At 46.6% G+C, this 18,051-nt stretch overlaps 1 protein-coding gene across 1 annotated transcript in view; it reads left to right on the top strand.

The window, feature by feature from the left end:
* SH3BGRL2 (SH3 domain binding glutamate rich protein like 2) overlaps nucleotides 1–14,903 on the top strand; it is a 37,816-nt gene extending 22,913 nt beyond the window's left edge. Inside the window, exons 3-4 of the mRNA XM_082756361.1 lie at nucleotides 9,090–9,170; nucleotides 10,319–14,903. Coding sequence (XP_082612487.1) covers nucleotides 9,090–9,170; nucleotides 10,319–10,327 — 90 coding nt within the window. The 3' untranslated portion in view covers nucleotides 10,328–14,903. The remainder of the gene's footprint in view (nucleotides 1–9,089; nucleotides 9,171–10,318) is intronic.
* The last annotated feature ends 3,148 nt before the right edge of the window (nucleotides 14,904–18,051 follow it).

Genomic DNA, 18,051 nt, shown 5'->3' with positions numbered 1-18,051 from the left:
TGCCTAAGGAGCCACACAGCTGATTGCTCACACCACACCTCCAAGCAGGACAGGGAAGAGAATAGGAAGAGAATTGAGAACAACTGGTGGGTCAGGAGAAGCATTTTAGTAACTGAAGGTAAGGGGATAAAATGACCAAGTGATACGAGACGATCCCATACCATATCCCAAAAGCAGACAGCTCCAGCATGTTGCTGAGCAATGGCTATCTTGTAAGACAACCCCATGGCCCCATGTGTTTATTGCTGAGTGTGATGTTATCTGGTGTGGAATATCCCTCTGGCCAGCTGAATTCTTCCCAACCCCACTGCAGGTGGTGCTGGGGAGCAGAGTAAAAAACAGACAGAGCTCTGATGCTGTGCAGGCGCTGCTGGGCAACAGCCAAAACACCGGTGTGTTATCAAGGCTGCTGTAGTCACAGATCCAAAACACAGCGCCATGGAGGTTCCTGTGAAAAAAAAAAGAACTGAGTCCCGGCCAGATCCAATAAAAATGAGAAGATGAAGACTGTAGGTCATTTTCTTTTCGAAGTTTACGCTATTAAATCCTTTGCTTTCAAGGTTACAGGAAAAAAAATCTAAATGTTCTACCTCTCATTGCATATTTATCTTACACTAGTTAGCATGTGAGTTGCTCAGATTTTTTTCTAAAAAGTCATCGATAGGATACAGCATAACACGAGCTGGTTAGTATCGTACAAGTTAAAAGCACTATCTAAAAAAAGAAGGGATAAGTGATTATCTTGCTTAGTGCAAGATAAAAGTGCTTTTTTATACAGACTCTGAAACTCCAGACAGATGGAGAGGTCGCTGTGGCCGGGTACGTTAGGGCTGGGTTCACAGAGGGAGTGTAGCATGATGCCAAGGACTGACACGCCTAAATCTTGGGTACGTGGCTCTTGAGTAGAAATTGCAGCCCCCTGGTACAACTCTAGAAAGAAATGCTGGAGAAGCAGAGTCTGAAATTAGGCCTGTACCACACACCTCCCCCTTCTGTTCTCTCTGATACCCCCACAAGTGAACGCAGCCTTCTCAGGCTAGAAGCCAATCCTGGATCTTCTCAGAAGACAGAAAATCTCCACTTCCCCGTGAAGCTGCACTCTAATTTTAACCTTACAAGCTCAAGTTAGCACGCTGAAGCAGTGACAGTTTTATATGCACAAAATCTGCCGCTGATGTGAGATTGCCTGAAATTTAGGCCAACCAAAATGAAGGTGGGAGTTTGAGCTGAAGGGAAAATATTTACATAGCAGGCTAACTCTTCTTTCTTTATTTTTTTTTTTTTTCCTGGAAGCTGCTCAGATGGTTTAGAGTGCTAGGGTAAGTAAGCACTGATGGAGTGCCGGGTGGGCACAGTAGCACAGACAGGGACACATGATATTTGTTGTCCTTCCCTGAAATGTTATACATGGGTATCAACTCCATCAAAACAGCGAAGGTCTATAGACAAGAAAGAAATCAAAAACGCTGCTGGAAGGGGCGCAGTGTTCTTGAGAGACTAGGCAGTGCACGGGGAATCACCATGGCACTGATTCCTCTACGCTGTTAAGTGTCAGTCTCTTCTGTTATTTTTTTTTAAGATCCTGGAAAAAAATCCTATACTTTTTTTTGTCCTTTTTTATGTGTGTGAAATAGCAATTTAGTAACTGCTCATCGATAAGAGGAAAAAGAAAAGAGAGGATCTAAGAAAACAGGTTACAGACCATATCAAAATTTCTGTCCTGAGCTGTTGTTGGGGAGTTTGTCTTACTTCTTGTGCCTACAGGTACACAAAGCTTGATCTCTGTTTCTCTGGATCCTCAAGCAATATGGCATAATTCACCTCTAGCATGCCTGCTGTAGTGTCTTTAGGAGCCAGGGCAGTTGTGAGGCTAGCTTGGTATCCAGCAAGCCTACATTTGCTTCCCTGCACCTGTGCAAATGTCTTATCCAACTCGCTCAGCATCGTGGTGGTCCCATTCTGCCCTCACAAGAGGGATAGTCTCTGTAGATACAAGCTAGTGTGAATTCCTCAGACATCATATTCTGTCTATTTAGATAATGAGTGATTACACTGAAGCTTTCTTGATAAATTACTTTTTCTGTTAGTTAGAATTTCCCCATGTGGTCAGTTTAAGCTGTTTGTTGAAATCATTTTGAGTCACCTTTGCAACTGCACATCTACAGAGCCTGGGCTGAATGTGAGTGACCAGGGGACGGTGACACGGAGCTGTTTGCCTTCCTGATGAAGCTGTTTCTCAAACAAGGAACACAGAAGACAGAGCTGGTGTTGGAAAGCAGCCCCTGCCCAGACGTCTTCTCCATCCTGACAGTATCGAGCACTGGTTGTCCCCGTGCTGACTGCGCAGGCCATTTGCAAGGTCCACACAGCTGTAGCTTTCAGGCTGTATCTGTGCTTTTGCCATCCACTTCCCCACTGCTTTTCCATGTTGCAAGACAGAGCTCTAGCTCTGTGTGGTATGTATCCAAGGAGCACGGTGCCAGAGGCAAAATGTATCCAGCCTGCCCAGTGTTAGAGCTTAAGAAGGTAGAAACTCAGCAGTAATAAAGTAGTGCAAGAATTTTGTCATCCCCAGAGCAGTTAGAGCTGGTACCAGTAATGTGTCAGTGCTGCTGTTCATCCTGTAGTGGAGAGAGTAAACTCCTGTTGAGAAATCCAGTTTCCACCTGAACTTTCTTCTCTGCTTTCTAAACTTCATGAAGAGCTGTTTCAAGGTAAAGTTGCAGGTGTCTTCCTGTGAACCATCCCACCATGTGATGATGATAGCTGACAGAGATTTGATACAACTTTAGAGACACCTTTGTCTGTTTTCAGACACTATTTCCTAAGTATAATAATGTAGGGTGTTTATATATTTTAAAACAGTTAAAGATGACCACTGTAAAATTAGAACCATCACCTTAACAGAATATAGTTTAAAAAAAAAAAGACAAAAATTGTGGTATTTCATTTATTTAATTGCACTGATGTTCTGCAGAACTCATGGATAATCAGTGTGACATCAGTTATCAGCAATTTTGTTTGGGATCCTAGTTCTTCTCTGCATGAAATCAAAACTTTGTATTGTGCCATCATTCTTTGCAGAGAAAGGGTTTATTCTTGAATGGGTCATGATGACTTTGGTTATTGGCTTTTATAAAAGGCCTGGGCTAGTAAAATATACCGAGGAAAAGATAAGAAAGTGTGTTAAATGGCTGTGATATTTTGAGGGTACGTAGTATTGTACGGGAAATAGATGGAGCAATATCTAGTGAGGGTTGTGGCTGTTGTCAGAGAAGAAGAAGGATAAAATAACTAATTCAGTGCACCATTGCACCACTTGCAATCATGTTTATATGGGTATGTTCTAAGAAACACTTTGAAGATGCAGCAGTTACAGTCCATTTATAAATAACCATGGTGTTAATACATCACATCACCAGTGCAGTTAGTGTGCTTTTCTGCTTTCTTTAATGCCTTTGCATTTCAGTTCTGTGAAGGAACCACAGAAAACAAAGAAAAGGTTGAAAGATGTTCTCAGCAGTGCCTCATTCCCCAAATAAACAGAGGGAAAGGGAAATCTGTTGTGTTTTGTGTTGTGCTCAGAGGTGTCACCTGATCTCAGGAAGAGTAAAATGTTCCAAGAGGAAAAGCAACTGGTGTGGTTGTCGTCCCTATTGCAAAGTTACAGCTGCCTTAAAACACGTCAAAGCTGACTTAGGTCCGTGCAGAGTTCTGTGCAGGTTGGATAATTTATGTCTTTTAGCCATGATTTCTTGTAAGGGGATGACTACCATTGCTCACTCCCCAAGGTTTCAGTCCCTCCCTCTTCTCCAACTCCTGTCATTGCCAGATTTGATAATATTCTTACCTAAATAAACAGCTGGACACAGAAAATACTGAGCTAGAAGGTGCACAGGAGTGGGGCACCTGTTGCCATCCATAGTGCTTACTCTGCCCCTGTTCCCCCCAGATATCCCCCTGCCCTGTCAGTTCTTGGACAGCCCGTGTCTGTGTCCCCTGAATGAATGGCAGATGTCAGGGCAGCCTGCCTTTGGCATGCCCTGTCCAAACGAGAGCTGGAGCTGGCACGGGGCTCCTCTTTATTAAAGCCTTTGTTTTTGCAAGCCTACCACTGGAGAGATTACGGAAATAACCATCTAGCCCTTAGGAGGAGAGAAGCAGGATGCTCTGTAGAATCAATTACATGAGCTCTTTAAAAATCCTGCCCAAAGATCTTATCAGAAGGGTAGCTAATGGGAAGCTGTGCTATGTTTTGGCTGTCCTGTGTCGTCTAGACGAGATCTTATTTTTGTGTGTCTGTGTAACAGTGCAAACAGGCTCACACCCGTGTGCACACACTGCAAGGAGAGCCATGCTGAGTAAGGCTTTCCATTGTAATCCTAATCAGATCAGTGAGTGAATGTCAGCTGGGCCAGCGAACTCGGCTGCCCTTTTCAGGAAGGATGCTAACAGCTCCTTCTCGTTGGCATCCAGCACTAGCTGGGGCAGCAGCAAAGTGCTCCTTCAGTGCATTGAAATTACGAGCTCGCCATTATTTCTTGTAAGAGCAATTACCTTGCCCCTTTTAAAATAATGGAGAGATCGCAATCAGACATTAAAAATGATTGCTGACGAGAAACAAATTAAAGCAGCATGGCAATAGGTTTCTCTTTAAGTGCTGTACAATAATTAGTACATTTTTTTTTTTAAATCATTATAAAAAGCAGTCGAGCTGCGCTTGGGCAAGTTGCTTGTTTTTCTGCTCCTTTGTGTGGCAAGCACCTGATAAACATTAAGGATTTGCCTGAGATGTTTAACAAGCTCACTCTTTCTCTTCTTGCGAGTTAAAAGCCAGCACCAGCACAGCCAGCCTGCTCTTTTAAAGAAACTTCCTGGGAGGAGTTTTGCTCACAGTCGCTGTCTTGGAAATGTCATCAGGTAAAACGTGCCCCTGCTCCCAGCTGCAGCGATGTGCAGGCAGTATCTGTATAACTGCTAAATGAAACCTGCTCTGCGTTAATGGTTTACTTTGACCTGTTGTTGTTATCCTTGAAGCACAAACAATTAATTACGCTGACCGAAGCCAAGCATATAATATACTTCCACTGAGCACTTTCCCTGACTCTAGCTATTTTTCTGAAGCAAGTATATCACTAACTTATTAGATAATTCTTATTACATTCCTCTTTCATGAACTCCAGCCTTCTGGTAAGGCCACCTAAGCATTTAGTGTGCCTCCTGTGCTTCTGAGCTCTGCGCCGAGCGCCGCCCGTCCTGCTGCCGCAGCGAGCTTCGCAGCCGTCCTCCCGTTACCACCTGGGGTGGCTTTGCTTCTGAAAACCTTTTCAGCCCCGGGCTGCCTCTGTTCTGGTTAAGAATCACTCCGCAGGAGCAGGGAAAGCAGAGATGAAAGCCAGGTCTGAAGCAGTCAGGTGGTTGGTAACCTGTTCAGAAGAATCTTCTAGCTTGGAATAGCTTTTTACTCACCTTATTTATTGTCCTGTGGCTCCTCTGTCCCCTCAAACCATCCTGAGATGTATTTTTTACCCTAACTGGCATTCATCATTCTCTGTAACCTTTCATACCTTCATCTTTGTGATTTATCACCTGTATTTTTATTTTTTTGTGGCTTTTCAGCTTCTCCAGAGGGATTGAGCATCCCTGCGTTGCTGATGATTCATGTCCACCGTCCCCTTTGGTTTATTAGCCTTAATCAGCTCCCGAGTTCGCCAGGATTTTGCGTGTTAATCACGTGCAATTAGCAGCTCTGGAAGGCAGCAGGGATCATAATTTAAAGCAACAGACACGGTCGAAATGCTGTTTGTGTGCAGGGTTGCCTTCCGCAGCGGTGCAGTGGGTGGCAATTTGCCACGCGTGTGTATTTTTAGGCTAACAGCTGCTTTCCCAGCGCCTCCAGGGGCGAGGCAGCGCTGCTCTGCTGGGCTGCGTGGAGCTGCGTGGTGCCGTGGCAAGGGGACTGCAGGAGCTTGCAGAACCAGGGGGCTGCTGCCTTTCCAAAAGCAGGTTGGTGGTGGCCTTCGTCCGTGTGAGGCGGTGCCCCGTGGAGATTTATCAAGGGGAAGCTCTTGGCTTGCAAGTGGGCTGTGTATGAAGGTCCCAGCTTCCTCTGAAGCACCGTTTGCCTTCCTCAGCCTCTGCTGTCAGCAGGGAGATGTTTGTTACGTGAGACAGGGATTTTCACGTCCCCACCCACTGAGTTAGTGTCTCTGCACGTGGCCCAAATGTTTCTGGTTTCTTTCAGTGAGTTAATCCAGCTTTGATCCAGCCAGCAGGAATGTGGAAAAAAGCCTGTGGGCGCTTCTGGAGGTAAAAATTGATAACCAGCACTTCAGAGGAAAGGGTGCTCTTGGTGGGCAGTGGAAATGATGTCTCCTCGAGCCGTGCTGCTGCAGAAATGCTTGCAACAGCTGCCTGGGTGGCTGCTTATGGTTCGCTGGGTTGTAATGAGCAGCTTCGACCAATTTACACCTGCCCTGATATAAAAAGGGTTCTTCCCTCTCCCCTGTGGGTTGTACCTGTCCCGTGCTGCCCTACCTTCAGCTGCACAATAGCGTGACGCACCTGTAGTTCAGCCCAGTGGAGGAAAACAAGGGTATTGCTCAGATCGGGCGCTGTCTTCACATGTGGGTGCTCATCTAGCTCGTGTCCCTCGTGGCCTTTCATCTGTAGCAAAGCCAGGCTGCCTCGTCCTCAGGTGGAACAGCAGCCATGCAGTTTTCTGGTCTTGTTCTTCGAGATCAAGGGCTCAACTGAACATCCTATGGCAGAGCTTCAGTATTGCTGAGTATTTCAGTAATTATTGCTGAGAATTTCAGTATTACTCATTTACTACTACATCATTGCTGAATTTATTACTTACCCAGGTATTTATCGAGCACGTGGTTCTCTTCTCAGCCGTGGCACTGTTGGGGTTGCTTCCAGTACTGCTTCGGTTTTTGCTATGGCCTGCCAGTTTTATTTGGATTTACTTTGTGGCGATTAATTGATGTTAATTATGTTCAGTTTACATGTGAATTTATGTTAAATTAGAAATTAGCATCAGTTCATCACCTTTATTGATTTTAATTGATATAAATATGCCTGTTCCCTCTGGTTAATTGTATGCCTAATTTCAAAGTTGGGCAGAATGGATCACACCTAAAATTAACAAAGAGGGAGCTTGAAACTGTGCCTAATATCTTAATGTGTTAGCATTTAAAAATGTGATAGTAATAGTTCTGTGCCCTTCATGATAAGCAGCATCTGCCTGCAAAGCCTGTTTTCCAGTCCGTGCTGCTGATCGTTGCAGGAGATTTTACCTTCCTTTGCTCCAGAGCGGCTTTATCCCTACAAACGCTTCGTTCCCCTGGCAGTAAAAGCAAATAAACCGAGCTCTTCCTGTAAAGCAACGTGAGTAGGTGGTGTTCGCTGGAAGTTATGCATCATGCTTGGAAAAAAACCACTGAAAAACAGACAGAAGAAGCGCGTGCTTTTCTCTGAACCTGTAAATGTCTGAACATTGAAGGCAGCAGAGCAGTAGATGTGAAGTTGAGGAATACTGCCTGGTGCCTGGGTGTGGCAAAGCAATCTGCCATCTTTTAAGAAGGCAGTGGCAAGAAGTCATCTTACGAAGGAGGTTTGCTCCTTCTACTCATGTCAGCCAGTACATCTGAGGCTTTACGAACATCACGGGCTTCTGCTGGCTCTCTGCATCTTGGAGGGCAGATGGTTTTCATATAGACATTGGCTGGGAAAGCACGTAGCACAAAGTGTGGCTGTTTCTAGGCTGAAGGTACTCGGCTGACTGCAGCTGCAGTGACACTTTGCTGGGATAGCGGTGTCCACATCGGTGCAGCAGTGTGCTGGTGTGGGAGTGCTTTAACAATGAGAAAGGAGCTCTCAAAAAGCAACCAGGTCAGAGGATAGGAGCCAAAGAGGTGCTGACTTTAGGGGTTAGGGGCATTGTGAACGCCTGTTACTGAGGTGGAAGGTATGTGGAGGCACAGGGCCTACCTGTTACTGTTCTGTACTGAAAGTGTGTGTGTGCACAGTCCGTATTGAAAGGATTATCTCTTGTTGAATGCTTCTAAGTTAAGCATAACTGCTAATCTTAGATGTTTAGGGATAATTGCTTTGTAATCGTGAACCCACCTGAAGTTTCCTGACATTTACAGAGTATTACATGTCAGAAGTGGTTAAATAGGGATTAATATTTCCACTTTATGGTTATGTGGAGGAGAAAAGGAATCTGAACTGGGTGCTTTATTGTTTGCCAGTGGTCATAGAGGAAATATTTACCAAACCACTAAGAGAACCTGAAACTTCCTGGCTTCTCACTGTGTGCCAAATCCGTTCACTAAACCGTGCTGTGTTTTCATCTCTGTCCCTCAAAAACTGAAAACTGTCAGCTCATCTGGTAGATAGAAGAGTAGCAGGTGTCCAGTGCAGTAAAAATGAATTGATAAAAGTAGTAGTAACACTTGGAGATCAGAACCTGAACTTAAGCAGTTAAAACACAAAGAGGACGTAATTGTGATAATAAAGCTTGTTTTAAATAATCTTTCCGTAAAACAAAATTCCTTATGGTAATATTTTATAGTTAAGTATGTGGTTGTCCAAGGCTGAGATATGCTTGCTGATTTCAAAGGATAGAGTGGTGCTAAATCTTCTGTTCCACCACGGAAGAACTGAGGAGTTCAGTTGCCTTAGAATTTCTCCATGTTAGTATCTTGGTTTGCTAAAATGCAAGTTGAAAACCTCATTGGAAACTTACTTGCATTGTTTGGCACTTAAGTACCTTTAAAATATGCCCACAATAGATTTCATGTTCATGTAAATCCTTTTTTATATTTTTTCTGTCAAATAAGGTAATGAAAAGTGCTTTAATTGAAGCATCTGTGTGTTCTACTTTGCCATCAGGGTTGGTGATATCACTACCTTTTAGAATAGCTGTTAGGTTTGCATAGGGCAATGCAGGTAAGTACCAGTGTTTTCCTGAGCATTATTGCATAGCACCCTTTACTCTGATACATGGTGTGGGAAGATCAAGCAGGAAAACACGAATACAAATGTTCTCATCATTTTTTTCCTTTTTTTTTTCCCTCTAGGATTACGATGGCTTTTTCGAATCAAAGGAGAGCAACACTGTCTTCTCCTTTCTTGGACTGAAACCAAATTTAGCATCAAAGGTCAGTGTCATATGGCAGACTTTTCGTGGGATTCTTGAAATATTCAGACTGAGCTGTCCTTGAACTGAACGAACTCCCTGTGACCAGATGCACCTCTGTGCACTATAGCTGTCCATACCAACATCATGCTAATGAGGTAACTGAAACAATTGCAGTGCAAAGCATTTTGTAAAGCAAAGTGACACTAAGCATGTACATGAGGTAAGCTGAGACTGCAGGAAAATAATGTTTAAAGAGTACATTTTGCTCCACATTGTCGTAGTAAATTGAAAGCAACTGGCATACTTAACAGGACAGAGCTAGGGTCTTGATCACTGGAATATCCAGAGCTTATGTCACCAAAATATGATTGTGCTGAACCAGCCTGGCTTAGAACCAGCCTCAGTGGCCCAACCAGGACAGCATTTCTTCATTATGCATTATTATTTTTTAAAAATGCCGAAATGATGGAGCAGCCAGGAGTTGTAGCAACTTTTTGGATAAGAATTAAATTTTAAAGAATGCATATATGCAAATCAGAAAAGAATTTGAAATCAAGCCAGTTAACATCTTTCTGCAAGGACAGTGAAATAGATGAGCTTTTATCGCCATATGGAAGCCTGAATGATCCTGGACTTTTGTTAAAGAGGCTGTATGGTGCCCCTTTGGGCAGTAGATCAGACACACAGGAGATTATTTCCTTCTCTTTGCTGCTGTAGGTATAGCTGTGCTGGGTAGCAGCGCTGTTTCAGGCCTAGATGGTCGTTCTTGGCTATCCAGAGTGTTACTCCTGCCAGCAAGTCATTTAGTTCTGGATCCCCTGGGGAAGAGGAGTAGGAAGGGAAGTCAGCAGGGAACCCCAAAAACAGGTTATTCCTGCAGTCTGCCTTGCTTTGGTGCTTGGACAATTAGTCCTAAGAAAAAGGTGCTGTTCTGCTGCAGTCAGAAGTAACAACTGTGCATCTGTGTTCCTGGGAAAGCACCTGCTGCAGTCCCGCAGGGTTGTCTGTACAAACTTGGCCACGTCGCTGCGTCAGTCTGCTGCTCTTGCAGAGCGCTGTGTCCTTAGCTGCTGTGTGAATGTGTGAAAGTCACAGATACAGAAGATGAAAATGCATTCATAGCGTTAATAATCTTTTTAAAATTACTCTTATTTTTCTTTTAAATAGGAGTCATAACCCTAGAAAACCTATCTGAACTATCACCAACCGCATCTTCTGGATGAATGACCCTGTCCTTCAGCACACGACAGCTTCACTTATGGATCACTGTGATAGAGCAAACGCATCCTTAGTAGTAGTCTGCTTGCCATGAGACGGTGCTCTCCAACAATTCGGGGTTAATAACACCTATATGGAGTAGGATTAAGTCTGGGCTACTGATCTTCCTTTTTAAAATACTCACTGTTGGTGTTTCACTTTTGTCTTTGGATTGCTTTTGCAGCTGGCACTGATATTCTAATAGACACACGTTTAAAGATAAGAAGTGGAAGTGGGGGCTGCTGTCATTCGTGGGTATGCTCACATAGTTGGGTTCCTGACCTTTTTTTGATTCTTCCAGCTACTGTTGTTGAAGTTAGCTCGTCACGACAGTAAAAGTGCTGGTGGTTATTGGAATGTTTGTGCCAGCTATCACTCAGAGGGCAAAAACTGTTATCATAAGATCTCAGTCCAAGCCAGTAACTGCTGTATTTTTGCTACCCATTTATTTATTGTTATGTTTGTGCTAGATCAGGTTTATTGTAAGAAGCACGGGTTGCTGACCTTTTTCACGAAACCTTGATTTGCCTCATGGTGCACATTGCAACTGGCTGTTTAAAAACAGTCGTTATTGTGGAGGGGGTGCCAAAGTGAAATGTTTTGACATGGTTCCTGTTCCAAATGAGGGTGAAAGGCAGGTGAAAACACCTGGTGGGATTATACTTGGTAGGTCAGAAGAGGTCTTATAGCTAAAGATTACATTGGTATTTCTCTACTGAGAAGGACTTAACGCCCAAAATTGGAACTTTATAATTGGATTGTCTTAAGATGAAATTTTGCCAAAACTTGGAGTCAATTTTTAATAAAACACAGCTCCACCGTTAGCCACGAGAGAGTCAGGACAACCAATGACGTGGGAAAGCTTCTTTGCAATGCCCAGCCTCTGACTGTGGCTCGAAGGAAGCCCAGCTTCTTGTAAGAAGTGTCAGGAAGCAGCCCTGTCTGTGTAACAAGTCACATGTTCTATTAAAATCAGTAACTATGGTGTCCTAGACAGGTTAGCTGGAAAGGACAGCTGGAAATCATCTGGTCCAGCCTTGTCAAAACCAGGGCTAACACCAAGTCAGCTCAGGTCAGTTGTGAGGTGGTTTCGCAGAGTGTTAGAGGCATCCAGAGGTGGAGATCTTGTACCTTGTGCCGATGCTGCAGTACTCCCCTAGTGCCAAGCACGCACTCCCAGGTTGTCATTTGTGGCCGTTGCCTTTCCTATATTTTCTGGCACTCATGGGAAGAGTTTGGCACCATCCTTTTCGTGCCCTCAAGATAGTTGTGGGGTATTATTAGGTCACCTCTTAGCCTTCTTGTGCCAGACTAACCAAGCACAGCTTCCCTACCTTCTGTTTGTAGGTTCTGCTTTAGGCACCTGGCTGCTTTGGTGTGGTGGAGGGCTACTCTATCCAGCTGCCTCACATCCCTCTACAACTGGAAAAAGGTCCCCAAAATGGGCACAATATTTTGGATGTGGCCTCACCAGGGCTGAGCAGAGAGGGACAGGAACTGTGCTCAGCCTGCAGGCCTCACTTGTTTTGAAATAGCCCACTGCATTTGTTCCTCCTCGTCAGCAAGAGCATTGCTGGCTTGTGACCAGCCCGTCCTTCACCAAAAGCCCAGTCCCTCTCAGCAGGGCTGTCACTCTGTCAGTCACTTCCCAGCCTCTACTGCTGCCTCACCGCCCCCAGGGACAGAACGTGGCACTTGCCCTTTCCAAGCTTCGTGAGGTTTCTGTTGGCCCTGCCTTCGTGGCTGTTGAGATCCCCCAGACTGAAGCTTTGCCAGCTGTTACCAACCACGCTGCCAAGGTCGGTCCTGTTCACAGATTGCTGAGGGTACACGCTAGGTCACCATCCAGAGATGCTGAACAACAGGTGAGCTGTTGGCTCTCAGATTTTGGACAAGAGGTGACTCAAGACTACAGAGCTACGACATGAGCACTGTTTGTGACTACGAGTTTCTGGGGTAAAGCACAGGTTACCTTCCTGTTGGTGTTGTCTCAGCTACAAGCTGCTTAGTTCGTTTTCCATTTAGTACAAAGGGAACACTCTATGAATTTTCCCTTTAGTATAAAGGCAAGAAAGCTTTAAAAAAGGAGGTGGTAAGTTTTAAAAGATGTCCATCCACCAATCAGTTTCCCTTCAGATCCTCTGGTGCCTCCTCAGCTCAGTTAAGGGAACTAGATGGAGCAAGAGCACACACAGATTTCGAGTCCGTGGTTGCATTTCCTAGCCAAAATCTTCGTTAGAGCACCTTCTCTAGAGGACTCCTTAACGGGAGTTGATAGCGTGCATATATACATGTGTATGTCTGTATATATGAGTATGTGAATATGCATTTTTAGGAAGTTTGTTGTATGTAGTAAGTTATTGTGATGTTCTTGTCACCGTTCCCACGTTCTGGTGAGACTTGAACCTCGCTCTGAGAAGGGAATGTGACGTGAGGTGGAGCTGTACATTAACAGGTTATATAGAATATTCCTTAAAAAAAAAGAAAAAAAAAGTTTAAAATATTTAACTTTGAAAAAGAATACAGATACAAATTTATGTAATGACACAGTTAATTACAGAGAAGCCATCCTGGATTTATCACGTACTTGATAATGTTGTAAACTTAGAAAACTGCCCGAAGTCCCAGCTTCGAAAAGCTCACAGGAGTGGTAGGTGTATCCGCTGCAGTGATCCCACGTGGATCCCAGGCTTACTCATGGGGAAGGCAAAATCACGCTGAGTTCTCCGAGGATGAAACGAGTTTCACAAAACTCTTGAATGTTGCTAGTTGTGGAACTGAAGCCTCCAGTTCAGTGCAGAGCAAGTTCTGCCGCGGCTGTTGGGCAGCGGTGGCGTGGCTCAGAGCACGCCTGTGGGTGACGCTGGCCGTGTGCAGGGCAGCACGAGCCCCAGACACATCCTGCTGGCTCGCGGGGATCGGCAGTGTTTGCTCATAAAAAGAGAGTCTGTGTGTTGCTTGAGTGTGAATTTTGCCTGTTGTGCAACAGCCTTATTTTTGTAACGAAAGCAAGCAGAGTTCTAGTTTGTTACGCGAGATGATCTGGAATTTTTTAACCAGTTTTGTAATAATGAAACGTTCGGGTAACAGAAAAGTTCCGTGGAGAGCCAAATGCTCCCAGTTTTTAGTTAAGATTTGTACGTACCCCGCTTTTTAAAAGGGAGAGGGCGGCGTGAATTAAATTTTAATCTTTGTACCGAGCTAAAGTTGCTGCGTGTGCCCACACACTGACTGTACCAGGGGCTGTGACAGAGGTGTTCTCGCTGGTGCCACACGGCTGGACAGTGCCTTGCCAGGAGGAGGACTGTTGGCGCAGGATCTTCTCAGACGTGCTCGACTTCGAACTCAGAGAGAGCAAGTTTCTATTATTGCTATTTTTTTAATAACGCAGTAAAGTGATGTTGGTGAGTCAAAAGACACGTGCTTTGTAGGGTTCAAACAGTCCTTGCTGAGTCTCGTCAACTCTTGAATTTCCTTAGTATGGCTTTCTCTCTTTTATTATTGTATTGACTGTTTAGAATCAAACCTCCCAAGGAAGTGGACATGGAGTAAAAAAAAGCCCCTAAATCCATCTTTATGCTTCAAAATAACTATCTTATCCAGGTGTTGAGCGGCCCAAGTGCTTCACTAAGATGAGTAAGAGTTGCCAAGCTCTTATTAGAGGATTTCTTGGTCCTCCCTCCCTGCCCCTGCACCCAGCCAGGCCATTTATTCAGGGAGTCCAGTTATTTTGGGACTGCCGTGCTTCCAAAAGTAAGAGCCCGAGATCTGAGGCACGAGAGCTGCTCCACAGCAGGGTAAGAGCGGGGTCTTCACCAGCTGGTGCCAAATCCCCTCAGTCTTAGGGGACCTGTCCGCCGGTTTCACTGGGTCTGCTTGTGCGTGCTGTGAGGAGGAGGCAGCCCTGGGTGCCCACCCTGCACCCCAAACATCTCGCTGGCAGCACCCTCAGCAGCCCTTCTCGCAGCGGCAGATCCAGCTCACTCTCTTCTTCCTGTCCTTTGCCTCTTCCCAACGTGCTTCGTCCCGTCCTGCCGAGACCTGCACGCAAAGCTTCAGCTCCCGATGTCCCCGTGATGCTGCGGGTGCCGACCCGGTGCTCCAGGAGCGCGCAGCATCCCAGGCTGTGCACGCGTGGGGTCTGACAGTCTGTGTTACAGCCGCGTTCATCGAATAAAAACATGTTCTGAAAAGATGCTGGGGCGGTGTTGTTTGTGCTGTGGGATGCCGTGACAAAACGCAGGGCTTTCTCCTTGCTGCAGCTCCCTCTGGTGACGGCTTCCTCGGCAGGGTGCTGGGCAGCCTCGGTGCTGGAGGCTTAGCAGGGGCTGTTTTCTGCTGGACACCTGCGGGTCTAGGTCCTCCCCAGGGAAACGGCAGGAAGGGAGAAGAAGGAAAAGGGTGACTGCTGGTCTCCTGTTTGTACGCTTGGGTGAGTTGATAAATGCTGCGGAAATAAAGGATGGATCCTGTGGGGTGGCGTGGGCAGCATCATCCAGTAAATAAATTTGGCCAAGGTGGTCCAGACGGGGGTTGCTGGAGATGGAAGCTGTGTTCGGGTCCATCCTGCTCCTCCAGCAGCTGCCGGCCATCGCCCGCCTCCTCTTCGCTTAGCTGCGTCCTTACACCCAGCTGCATCCTTACACCCTTCTGCTGGGAGAAGGGCAATTGGGGCTGATGGCTTTTGTGTGAAGAGGCAGAGCCGGGTGATGCACCAACCATCTTGTCAGCTGTGAGGACTAATAGTGCTCAATTACATTTTAAGCCTGGCACGAGCAGCATGCTAATGTGCCCACATACACATTTTTCATCCTTTAATTATAAACTCCCTAATGAAAGCTCTACCTGGAGAGGCGGCCAGCTCTTTCTACCTCGGCTGCTTCTGCCTCCCAGCTCTCCCCCCTGCGGGAGGGGATGCCCAGGCTGGCACAGCCCGAGACACAAAGGCCCGGGTGTCCTGCACCCTGGCACCGATGCCAGAAGACACAGGAGCACTGCCCGAACTCATCGGTGGCCCCATGGGATCCTGCACGTGGGCATCACCCGGGAGCGGAGGAGGCTGAGCGGTGCCGGGGCTTTTGGAGATGGGCAGGAGGGCTGCGGGCACCAGCAGTGTCCAGGGGAAAGCACCGGGATGAGGATTTCTCCTTCTTACAGTGGCAGCACCATGAAGCAACTCCGGAGTGAGCGCTTTAATTGCTTCAGCTAGCAGAATTTGTAAATGAGGGAGAAAACAAAAACAGAGACGATGTTGATATTTGCTTTCGGCATCTTGGCAGCAGCCTTGTCATTTAACAGTTCCTCGTTTTAGCTCTGACTGAGCTAATGCTTCCATTTAGCATATTTCCTGGGCATATTGTGTGGGCAGATGAAAGGACGGCACTCGCTAAATACATGAATTAAACATTCTCTTGACACACTTTAACCTTTGATTAATTCAAGGTGTCAGAAAAATCGATAGACGGGGATGCGCTCCTTGAACTCACACCAGCTGCAGGAGTAAAATAAAGCTCTTGGAAGGACCTTACGGAGCCAGCAATCTTTTTAAAAGTTACTTCTCTTTCCTCAAGCACATACAAAATCTGTCTCCTTTCCTTCAGCAGCCAAACCCCGTCTGCTCTTGCTGCACGGGGCTCAGGCTCTCTCTCCCCCTCCCTGCTCCCTTGCCAGCTCCCATCGCTGCCTCTCCCCGCTGCGGTCCTGTCTTCCCGCGTGTCAGGCCAAAATCACTGTGCTAGCTGCAAAACTGCTCTGGCTGTGCTTGCTCTGACCTCCCCTGTCACGGCTGAATCCCCTCAGTGCACTTCCAGCACATTTATCAGTGGGTTTTCCAGCCTCTCCTTGCTTCACGCTTGGTCATGTCTTCAGATAGGGCCCCTGTGCTGTGCTCTGTGTTTGCCTCCCTTCACCTGGCGTCACCAGATGAGAGGTAACGAAGATGGGTGAGCAGTACAGAGATGTTTGGTGGGTGGAAATGTAAGGAATGTATTGATTATCTTCTTCCTGGGATAATCCATTGCCCTTTCAAAGCACCGCCCATGAGAAAGCCTCTCACCAAGCATTAGCAATGCTGGAGCAGAGGCATCTGGAGTGGGGAGCTGCAGAAAGCACCTCCGAGTAGGAGCGAGCTTTGGGAAAGCAGCTCCTTGTTAGCTTGAACGGCCCGATCCTACCAGCACATGGCAAAAAGCTGGTCACGAACGAGTGGTCAACCAAAGGGAAATCAGCAACCAGCCGTTCCAAATAATGGATTCGGAGATCTGCGCCTCAGCTTGGTTTTAAGGACCAAGCCTCCATGCCACCACAAAGGGGGAGTTCCACCACCAAGGCCGTCCAGGTAAGCAGCTTGGCACCACGAGCTGAGCGCGCTGCCAGCAGGTGACAGTTAAGAGAATGAAGCCCCCACTAATGGAAGGCAAATCAGCTTCTTAAATTAAAGAAAATAAGTAGGGCGGCTCCTGGGAAATTAATTTTAATTCTAGAGACATTTTCACAGTAGGTTCCTCTTCCTGGCACAGCTGAGATGAAGATGGGGGTTATGACAGGCAGGCTACCTCTCCGTGCCTTTATGCTGGCACCAAGCTTCTGCAGGAAAAGGAAACAACCGAAGAGGCTGAAGCAGCACTTCGTGCAATTTCCAGAAGGATTTGGGGCCTCATTTTCAGCTGTTGGCAGCTCGTCGGGCTGTGAGGGTGGCTTTGCCCCAGGACATGTGTCAGGAATCGCGCCAAGCCCAGGAGCTGCTCCTCGTTCAGGGTGTGTGAACAGGAGCGCAGCAGCTCATCACCCCCCTCGGGTCACGCCAGACCGGCACCTAATGGGGCGATTTGTTGGGATCAGTGGATTATCCCACGCCTTTGCGGGCCAGCACCCGTGACAAGGGTGTCCTCATAAGGAGAGCACGAGCAGAATAGTAAAAGGATGAGTAACCCGTTTCGCACAGAGCTAATAAAATTTTTAGAGGGATTTAATTAGCATTTAATTAGCGTCTCCCATGCCTTCAGTCACTTTCTCGTAAGGCTTTGAGGTTGCAGAATTCTTCCCATTGTGCCCTGGGACAAAACCTCCAAATCTTACATGGCTTTACTTCACGAAACATCCACTGAGTGCTATCCTTAGACCCAGGGATATTTTGGAAGTGGATGGAAAGAGGAAGGTTACTTCAGCCCTGCTTCCTACTCCCCTAGACACGGGGCTGCTTCACGAGCCTTGCCGAGGGGGGCGTGGGGACAAGGCAGAAACGCCACCACCTCGAGGGGACAATGCTCACCGGGACAGGAGCCACTTCTCCAGAGAGCCCCCAGGGAAGGGTGAGCCACCGTTTTGGGGCTGTTTTGCACGGTCGGATCGATCAGGCCTGGCGGACAGGAGGCTGCATGCTTAGGAGGAGGTTGAGCAACGCGAGTCCGGGAAGCTGAGCTCCGTGCCTCGCAAGGACGCCCTGTTGCTTAAGCGGGTTGCTAAAGGAAATCAATTTTAAAAGCAGATGGTTTAATTAGAACGGCAGGCTCCCTCCTTGCAATGCTCTGTCTCTGGATATTTTTACTGTTTTATTAACAAGTCTCTCGTACTTATTTCTCTCCCGTTTCTTGACAGATGCTTTCATCAGGGTTATATAAAGCCTTTCCCTCATCCCTGCTTTG

Source organism: Aythya marila (genome assembly GCF_965140915.1).
Source record: "Aythya marila genome assembly, chromosome: 3".
In the NCBI taxonomy this organism is placed as follows: domain Eukaryota; kingdom Metazoa; phylum Chordata; class Aves; order Anseriformes; family Anatidae; genus Aythya; species Aythya marila.
Note: the sequence above shows the minus strand (reverse complement) of the source record. Positions and strands in the feature narration are given on the sequence as shown.